Source organism: Salvelinus alpinus, chromosome 32 (assembly GCF_045679555.1).
Source record: "Salvelinus alpinus chromosome 32, SLU_Salpinus.1, whole genome shotgun sequence".
In the NCBI taxonomy this organism is placed as follows: Eukaryota; Metazoa; Chordata; class Actinopteri; order Salmoniformes; family Salmonidae; genus Salvelinus; species Salvelinus alpinus.
In genome coordinates this window covers 27,080,013-27,090,426 of record NC_092117.1, presented here as the reverse complement: position 1 = coordinate 27,090,426, position 10,414 = coordinate 27,080,013, and the positions used below count along the sequence as shown (strand labels likewise).

The 10,414-nt window shown below is 38.5% G+C and overlaps 1 protein-coding gene across 1 annotated transcript; it reads left to right on the top strand.

The window, feature by feature from the left end:
* Positions 1-1,742: 1,742 nt before the first annotated feature.
* On the top strand, positions 1,743-9,813 carry LOC139562387 (eukaryotic translation initiation factor 4E-binding protein 2-like). Its single transcript, XM_071380079.1, has 3 exons — positions 1,743-2,164; positions 6,282-6,467; positions 7,594-9,813. The coding sequence occupies exons 1-3, from the start codon at positions 2,026-2,028 to the stop codon at positions 7,623-7,625; spliced, it is 357 nt and encodes a 118-aa protein (XP_071236180.1). The 5' UTR covers positions 1,743-2,025; the 3' UTR covers positions 7,626-9,813.
* Positions 9,814-10,414: the final 601 nt, after the last annotated feature.

Here is a 10,414-nt window from a genome sequence, read left to right as displayed (position 1 = left end):
TTCATTCTAAGAATTTCTTGTTTTTGCAAACCAGCTGAATGTAAGGCAGGTCTCCAACCCATTCTACTGTACATGTTCTTGAATATGGGAGATATCATGATATTAATCCGCTAAAACGATGTCCTGCTATATATAGTTTGTTAGAGTAGATAATGTGTTACGTGTAAACGGTAAAGCACAATATCCCTCAACCTACATCAAATAACATTTTTTTTTTTATGTTATTTTTTTCTAAACACGTGTAGTGGGTCTCTTCCATTAGCCCTTAGTTATTATTCCAAAGACAGTACCATACGGTTTGAAGCAGAGATCAATATATAATGACGATATGTTCATGTCTCCGCCCTAACAATGGGAGTCGTTGTCATAAACTGTGTTCGAATACTCATACTAACCGTACAATTTGTGACATAAATTGAGTATGTAGTATGTTTATAAGTCATAGTATGGATATAGTTAGTATGCCAAAGGTTCCCGGATGTCGTACTAGATTCGCCAAAATACGAAGCATACAAGCGACGGACACTATTTCCGTGCTTTTAGGGCCCATAATGCAATTCTCCAGAAAATGGGCGTGGCTTTACAACGGTTTCAGATTTGAAGAAAATTGTGGAAAATATGCAGACGAAGTCTGACGAGAGCAATAGAAATTCGTTGCTTAAATGTAAATGTTACGAACATGTTGAGCAATGTAATAAAGTAATGACTTTTCAAATAAGTTACACTTTGTTGGCTGACAATTTGTTAGCTACTCTATCCTTACAAACCACATAGCATATCATTACAGCATTATGTTGTGTTAGCTACCTACTGTAACGTTAGTTGGCTACTAATACATTGAACTTGCCAGTATATATACTTTGTGCAATCTAACAAACTACCCAACTTTTAGTGACTTGATTATTCACATCATTCATAGTTTATCTAAGTGGTATAGTCGTTTGAGTGAGTTTGTAAATTATCTCTAGCTATCTACTCGGTAAATTCATCAGTTATTCTATGCTATGCCAGCACTCACTCTCGTGCTGGCATAGCATAGAATAACTGATGAATTTACCGCTCAACTCCAGTTGAATGTGGCGTGTCAGTAATCGTCTGCAAAAAAGCGTAATTCAATTGTTGCCAGCAGCACCGTTACAGTCACCAACACTCTGGATAACATGAAAACTGCCTAACCAGCTCTGCTAGGCAGAGTAAACTGGTCAGAATGAGGTGTTCTCTCATTTGTGTCTGGAAGTAGCTAGCAAGTTCACTTGGGTGCTTGACTGCCGTTGCGAGGTCAGATCACTTTCATCTACCCTGCTCGGATCATCCCTACTCCTTGGCCAGAGCATCCAGTGTGCGACAATATGACAACGCCCTGAATTTAAACGCACAGAGCACACCCTGGCACCCCAGATTGAATTTACGAACACACCCTAAATCTAGCTAGTAATTTGTTAATATGCTAGCAAGAGGTTGTATAGCAACAGCATCAACTTCTGATAGACAGGCGAAGCGCTAGTATGCTCAACTGAAAGGTTACCGTTCGTTTACAGTACACTAAAATTAACTTGTAGTATATACTCATTAAGTATACAGTATGTTAGTATGGGTATTCGAACACAGCTAAAGACTGTAAAAATAGTTTGTTGTCCCAGCAAGCGACAAGGTCTGCTTAACCCATAAACGCATTGGGAATTTTTTGACAGATTTCGGCGCAACCATCTCGCTTTGCCTCTTCCTCTCTGTTTGAAAACTGTGATTATTCTTTATCGTTTGTCATTGCATAATAGCTCCACCAGGCGACAGCGGGTCTAGTCTTCCACGACGTCATATCCGGTCTCCTTGTGTTGTTGTTCTTCCTGCCTGGCGGAGGGAGTGGGGCTGTGCTGACGGCTGGGAGGACGAGAGGAGCCACAAGAAAATCTTGGGAAGAGATAAGAGAGAAAGAGAAAAGGCCGTGGGTTCCACCGTCCGTCGGGTTAGGCATCAACCACCTACAGATTACAACACCGTCTGACCAGTCACTAAACCGGGGGTGAAATGTCGTCGTCTACCAGTCGTCAGTTTAGCGAGAGCAGGGTCATTCCGACTAGGACGGTGTTGATAAACGATACAACGCAGCTACCTCATGACTATTGCACCACCCCAGGAGGCACTTTATTTTCGACCACTCCGGGAGGTAAAAGCAACACAAATGTATAAATTGCATATTATTGCTTGTTTGTCCCGCCCCTGCCGTCCCGTTTGGCAATGTGATTGGTTAGTGTTCAACAGCATTGATATGAATCATGGTGGCTGCCTACATAACAATGCAATAGATTATTTATTGTAGAGGAGGCTGGTGGGAGGAGATATAGGAGGACGGGCTCATTGTAATAGCTGGAATGGATAATGGAACTGTATCGAACTCATCAAACATATATTCCATTCAAATCAAATGTATTTATATAGCCCTTCTTACATCAGCTGATATATCAAAGTGCTGTACAGAAACCCAGCCTAAAACCCCAAACAGCAAGCAATGCAGGTGTAGAAGCACCTGCATTCCTGCCATTACATTGAGCCCACCCTCCTAAAGCGCTTCCCACCAGTCGCCTCTGATTTATTGATTTATGCTCGATTGTGTCATTTGTCATTTTCAATAATTAGTCATGTTTTGAGCTAGTCTCTATTAAAAATAGATATGTCCATTTGATATATTATATAATAATTAACAGATTGCATTTTGCTCCCCCGTCGCCTACTGGTTTTGCATACTGGAAAGATTTACTTCCCTCCTGCGCGCCACTGTTCTGGTTCAGTGCAGTTAGAAAGCCGTAGTTGCACCACTGATATTTAAAATAAAAAGGCACCTGCAAAATAAAATATTGTATCAATTAGGTTGTGCTGTTACATTTGTATCATTGTTTCATGTCCGATGTTGTCATTTCACTTTGCCTGTAAGAATCACGATGATCATGATGATTAGGCTTCGCTGTATCGCAGCCTCTGGGAGAATCTTTAAAAGGATCGGACCCATTTTTTAAATATTTGCCTGAAATGACATACCCAAATCTAACTGCCTGTAGCTCAGGACCTGAAGCAAGGATATGCATATTCTTGATACCATTTAAAAGGAAAAACTTTGAAGTTTGTGGAAATGTGAAATTAATGTAGGAAAATGTAACGCATTAGATCTGGTAAAAGATAATACAAAGAAAAAAGTTTTTTTTTGTTTGTACCATCATCTTTGAAATGCAAGAGAAAGTCCATAATGTATTATTCCAGCCCAGGCGCAATTTAGATTTGGTCCACTAGATGGCAGCAGTGTATGTGCAAAGGTTTAGACCGATTCAATGAACCATTGCATATCTGTTCAAAATGTTGTATCAAGACTGCCAAAATGTGCCTACTTGGTTTATTAATACATTTTAAAGTTCATAATTGTGCACTCTCCTCAAATAATAGCATGGTATTATTTCACTGTAATAGCTACTGTAAATTAGATAGACATATTAATCTAACTGCACTATGTCATGGGATTTATTTTTGTTACTTATGTAACAGTTTAGCTTTCGTCTGTCCCCTCGCCCCGACCCGAGCTCGAACCAGGGACCCTCTGCACACATCAACAGTCACCCTCGAAGCATCGTTACCCATAGCTCCACAAAAGCCGCGGCCCTTGCAGAGCAAGGGGAACAACTACTTCAGGTCTCAGAGCGAGTGACGTCACCGATTGAAACACGCGCGCACCACCGCTAACTAGCTAGCCATTTCACATCGGTTACACTTACAACCTCGTGCTAATCACATTAGCCTACGTTAGCTCAACCGCACCGTAGAGGTTGCTCATGCTCTCTGGCCTCCTTCTCAAAACCAATTGGAGGAGAAGGTCAGAGGGGAGGGACCTCTGGCTTTCTCATCCAGTGGGTTTTGAGGAAGAAGTGAGGACTATGCAATTGAGATCTCCCACTGACCCAGAGTAGCCTTCCATCAGCCTACGAAAGGTTCCACCGTTGTACAAAACTGCATATCTGGTAGCTCGCAAGTAGATACTGAGAAATAATCAGTAGGCCTAATGTTACATGATTAAATCTGTGAAATAATTTCTCCCCCAAACTCTTTACAGGCATTTAACACCTTTCTGCATTTTTGACATCTATTTTCCCAACATCAATCACTTAAGTCACATTGTTAAAATGTTTTCATTCAGTCACAAAAGTAACAGTCCATGGCTGAGCCCTATATGTGAGTGCACCGTGGCTGCTTCGTGGTTAAAACAAAATTTGTATAAGTACTGAAAAGCTTGGTTCTGGTGACTTTTTAAAAGGAAAAAACAAAAATTTAAATAATATTTCCAACCCCAGAAATTAGCTCAATAACGTATTGGGAAAATTATTATAGTATACAGGATGCAATTTCTTTCTGAAATAAAACATTTATCTTGACAAAATTAAGAGGGGAACATTTGACTGAACATGAATTAGAGCCAACAAAATCATGTTCATCACAAAAGGAGGGCGTTGGAAATCTCTTTCCAGGTTCTTACAAAAACCTAGTTCTTCATCAGGCATCCATATATAGGTGGGGGGTGAAAGGTCCTATATATAGGGGCTGTACTCAGTGACATCCCTTCCTGAAACAGGAGGTAAAAAAATGTATAACAGAGGTTCACAATATTAACATTCAATGTATTCAAATATATGATCATACACAAGGAATGTGATCAATATTTACAGTAATATACATACAATATTCAATTAGGATAAAAGCAAATAAAAACTATAATTTGGACATTTTGAAACTATAAAAACAGTTTCAAGTCAAACTCCTAGTTAAGGCCAAGAGGAGGGTGTGCTGAGCCTGTGGATCCAGAAAGAATCCCTTTGAAGAAGTTTCATCTCAATGTCCCCGCCCCTGCGTGACATCTTGGCCATTTCTATTCCAATGTATCTCAGAGAACTAATAGGATGTCCAGCTTGTATGAACAGCAATGAACAGCAACCGGATTGTTTCTCACCTGCCCGTATATTGCTGCTGTGCTCAGTGATCCGTGTCTTAAGGCTTCTATGGGTTTTCTCTATGTAAGACAGACCACAATGACATTTCAACATGTAAATAACATTGGTGGACATGTAGATAATCAGGCCTTTGATCTTAAATCTTTGTCCTGTGCGGGGGTGGGTAAATTAGTTGCATTTGTAAGTGTGGCCAATGTGCTCAATGCAGCTTCATTTGTAATTTCCCTCCGAAACCTTGTCCAAGCAAGTTTCCCTTTTCTCTGGTGGGTAATCAGATTTAACCACCATGTCTCTCACCTTTGGTTTTTAAAAGACCATACGTGAGGGATATAAAAAAAAATGGGTTTCAATCAAAGCTGTCATCAAGGCAAAGTGTGACTACTTTGTAGAATCTCAAATATAAAATATACTTTGATTTGTTTAACACTTTTTTGGTTACTACATGATTCCATAAGTGTTATTTCATAGTTTTGAAGTCTTCACTATTATTCTACAATGTAGAAAATAGTAAAAATAAAGAAAAACCCTGGAATGAGTAGGGTGTGTCCAAACCTTTGACTTGTACTCTATATATATATATATGGAGCAATTTAGCAAGTAAGATTTGTTATCTGTAACGGTTATGATCAATTAGGCATTGTTGTGCACTGTTGGTGTATAGATAGATACTGTAATTTGCAACAAAAACAAATCTGGCATTGTGTTTTTAAAATGTTTATTTTTTTGAGTACTGGAGTTCAATATAATTTATTGTGGTAGAACTTAAGTAAAATAATTGTGTTCTATTCATAAATATCGATTCCCCCTGTGTAGAATTGCATGAAATTGTGAAAAATGTAAATAATAATTGTGCACCACCACTTTGACAGCCATGCCAAGGCAGTGTTGCTCATAACATATGTCATCTTTTGTTTAAAATGGGTCTTTAAATATATATAGAGCTAAACCGGTTTATGCTCTTGCCCTTTTTATTCACAGATGTGTGTATTTGTGTTCTGTGACTGTCATCACCCATTGTAATGATGACAGGACGAAATGTGCAAGATTAAGCCTTGATTGGCTTGTATTTGCACTGCTACACAGTTCTACACTATTGCATGTTGATTGACGGTAAATTGAAGAAAACAACAATGACTGTTATAGATGTAATATAATCAACATATTATTATCCATATGGTGTATCATTTCTCTAAAGCAGGTTTGTAATACATATGTTGTCACCTTATTTCTATACAGTCAACGGTTGGAACTAATATGTCAATGATGTTACTAAATAATCACTCTCCTCCATCGTAGGGACCCGGATCATCTACGACCGTAAGTTCCTGTTGGACAGGCGTAACTCCCCCATCGCCCAGACCCCCCCGGCTCACCTGCCCATCATCCCCGGGGTGACCAGCCTCAACGTCCTGACCGAGAACGGGAGGAACGAGGTCAACAACCGCATCAAACCCAACAACAGTCATGGCAAGACAGCCACCGGTCAGTAGGCTACTATTACACAGAGAAGTATTGTTAGAATATATATCGTGCAGGTTTCCCAGACACAGATTAAGCCTAGTCTTGAACAAAGAAGCAACCAAGAAACTCCATTGAAAGTGCTCTTTAGCCCAGGACTAGGTTAATCTGGGTTCAGAAAACCATCCATACATGTACCTCTATGGAGCTGCTACTACTAGCCATTTTAATATTAGAATAACTATCACATTACACATTTAGTAATGACAGGATGCATTTGAAAGTTCAGGCACGGTCAAACTTTGGTATGACTTAATTATGTTATCGATCGGAGAGGGGGAAAAAGGTGCTCGTACATTGATAAGCACACCAATGACGGCATTAACGATACGTAATAAAAGAAAGACGGCATTAACGATACGTAATAAAAGAAAGACGACATTAACGATACGTAATAAAAGAAAGACGGCATTAACGGTACGTAATAAAAGAAAGACGACATTAACGATACGTAATAAAAGAAAGACGGCATTAACGGTACGTAATAAAAGAAAGACGGCATTAACGATACGTAATAAAAGAAAGACGGCATTAACGATACGTAATAAAAGAAAGACGGCATTAACGATACGTAATAAAAGAAAGACGACATTAACGATACGTAATAAAAGAAGGACGGCACTTCTTCCAGCCTATTTCACACCGTAGCCTCCTGAATTTGCAAGATGATCTTCTTTCATGTTGATTCAAATGTGTCACTGACTTGCCCATGGATTGATGGTCCAGCATTTTCTCAATTAATATTTTGTTGTTCGGCTAGCCATGTGCAACATGTACGGCTAGCCATGTGCAACATGTACGGCTAGCCATGTGCAACATGTACGGCTAGCCATGTGCAACATGTACGGCTAGCCATGTGCAACATGTACGGCTAGCCATGTGCAACATGTATGGGCAGTTACAAGCCTGCTGGAGGTAGTGCCAGCTGCGTGATCAATGTCCACCTTCATAACATGGATGAAGCCTGAGCTGGAATGTGGCTGGCTAGCTTTATAAAAGCCTAAGTAGGTCTAGCTTCCATCGTAGTATAGAGTACAATGCTTTAGAGTACACTGTTGGTTACATTTTATTTGTGTTCTTGTGTTTAAAGGTGAGGACGCTCAGTTCGAGATGGACATCTAACCACCTCTGAGGAACCTCAACGGAACAACAGAAGAAGGAACTAACCTTGTACCTGTGCTGTGCACCAGTGGCTTGGCTTGTAGAAACCAATGTTGTGAGCCCTCACGTCACTCATGGCAGCCATCTTCTTTAGCTCTCTGTCTCGCCGTCGCTGGGTCTGATGTATGTAAACCATGCAGATAAACTATACCATATAATACGGTGGCTCTGTTTCAATGTCCATGCTAGGATACCACTTAGAATGAAGCAATGTATTTGACATGTATTCCCCTAAGTGGTATAGTAGTGGGATATTGGAATGCAGTCTCCATGTACTGTAGCCAACTCTTCTATGGCTTGACAACGAAACTACACAGAGGCGTTGGCTACAGTACAAACCAACTGGGCTACCAGGCTATGGCCAACCCTGAGACCTAGTGGGAGACTGCTGGTCTATTCGAACAGGTCTCAGGGTTACAACTGGCATATTTGTATGTACTTCAGCAACACAGCAAGAGAAAGGGTCTGAAACCAAGGCAACCAGAGATATTCTTACCCATTAACTAAATGTAGATGCCCAAGTCAATGCAGTAATCTAAGATGTCCATTCTGTATGTCTGTACTACCAGAGCACACTGTAAACAAAGCCTTCTTTACCACTTCAGACTTTTTATAATGGGGCCCAGGAAACTGTGCAACATTTACTACTTGTACTACTTTGTAGAGCAAAGTACCGGCCTTAGAATCTTCAGTCAAAAGGATTGATATAAACAAATAGTTTGGTTTACATTTTCATTTCTTTTTTAAATGACTGAATATGCTCCAAGGTCTCATAGCTGCCCGTTTTGTAGTTCATTAGGTTACCAACAATTAAATTAATATGGACGATGTGACCAATTTTTTTTTTTCTTCTTCAGATTAGCTGAGAATTTCATCGTCATTCCAAGCCTTGAATTATCCATCACCAATACAAATCTGATGTTATGTTGTGTTTTGGGTCTTTCTGGTAAAGGATTTTATGAAGATTGGGCTTTTGGTTTGTGGTGATGATTTGATAGATTTGCAAATGGAAGGAGCAAATTAATTGATACATTACTTACAAGATTACAAGACAATAGTTAGGTTTAAACAGTCTGATATTTGCTGCATTTGAATGAACAACATAAACTGTTAAAGAACACTGAGATTTATTAGAAAATGAGACAGGAAAAAGTTTGAAAACGTGAATCGTTTCCAACCATTTTTCTATGCATTTTATTACATACATTACTTCTATCTTGACATTTAACTTTTTTCAATGTCAAATACCAAATGGACATGAAAGGAAGAGCTGAGACCATTTTTTCATCAGACGTTGATACTGTATTACAGACATCCCCCGTTTAGGTAATAGACTATTTCCACCGTCTTTCTTACCTTAATCTCTTCTTTCAGTCTACTGTGCTAAGTGTCTCCACCCCATGCCTTACACATTACATACCAAGATAAAAGGTTGCAATGGAGTTCCTTGTCTACTGATTCAAATGACCCTCAACCAGAAAATAGTTATATTTTAAACAGACTTTTATGTTTGTATTTAGCACTTGAAAATAAATATTTTTTTAAACAGTTTTATTTTGTTATTCAGATTTTTTTTTTTTTTTTCAGCAGCTAAGACTATGGGCTTTCTAAAAGGGGAGGCTTTGAATCATGGCCATTATTGTTTTGGATGATCATACTGTTACCATAACTAAAACTGTTAGCAATTAAACCACATTTTCATTCCATCTCTGGGTCATCTCTTATTCAGATTATATATATTTAAAAAATGATGATATATTAAATGCAATTATTGGATTTGATTGGAGGAGAGAAACTGTTATTTGGCTTTATGAGAAATTATGAAATCCCAGTCTATTAATGTGGAAAATGTTTATAGTGTTAAACATACGGAGCGATTGTATCCATTTTGAATTGCACATGTTTCTGTTGGATTAGGATTGTATCTTTTTGTTTTGAAGTAGGCCTGCAGCAATTGTTTTATGGGAAACCAGCTTGAGACCAGTTTGGTTCTACATGGAGGGCTTTTTACATTGTTTTTTGTTTCGTAAAAAAGATTTGAAACAGAAAACCTAACTTCTGTTCCGATTTGAAATAAATTTATTTTCAGAGAAATGCCAATGCCATTGGACACTGTTACAGCAAGATCAATAAAGTTCCTTGAAGATTATGCTGTTCTCTATTTTGTCTTTACTTCAAACAGTTACATGGTTGAAATCACACGTGGTTTTACATGGTTGAAATCACATGTGGTTTTACATGGTTGAAATCACATGTGGTTTTACATGGTTGAAATCACATGTGGTTTTACATGGTTGAAATCACACGTGGTTTTACATGGTTGAAATCACACGTGGTTTTACATGGTTGAAATCACACGTGGTTTTACATGGTTGAAATCACACGTGGTTGTACATGGTTGAAATCACATTGATAACAAAGGAAGATTACTTTATTGTCCAATGTCCAACAGAAATGTGTCTTCTGCTTTATCCCATTCCCATAAATACAGTGCCTTGCAAGAGTATTTAGATCTCTTGAACTTATTTACATTTTCTTGTGTTATTAAGATGGGATTAAAATTGATTAAATTGTATCTTTTTGGTCAAAATACTCATGTAAAAGTGGAAGAATTACATATATATATATAATATATATTTAAGATTGATAAATTAAATAACTAAAAAATGTGTTGTGGCATACAGCTCCCTGAGTCAATACATGTTCAACTCCTTTGGCAGCGATTAAAGCTGTGATTCATCTTGAGTAAG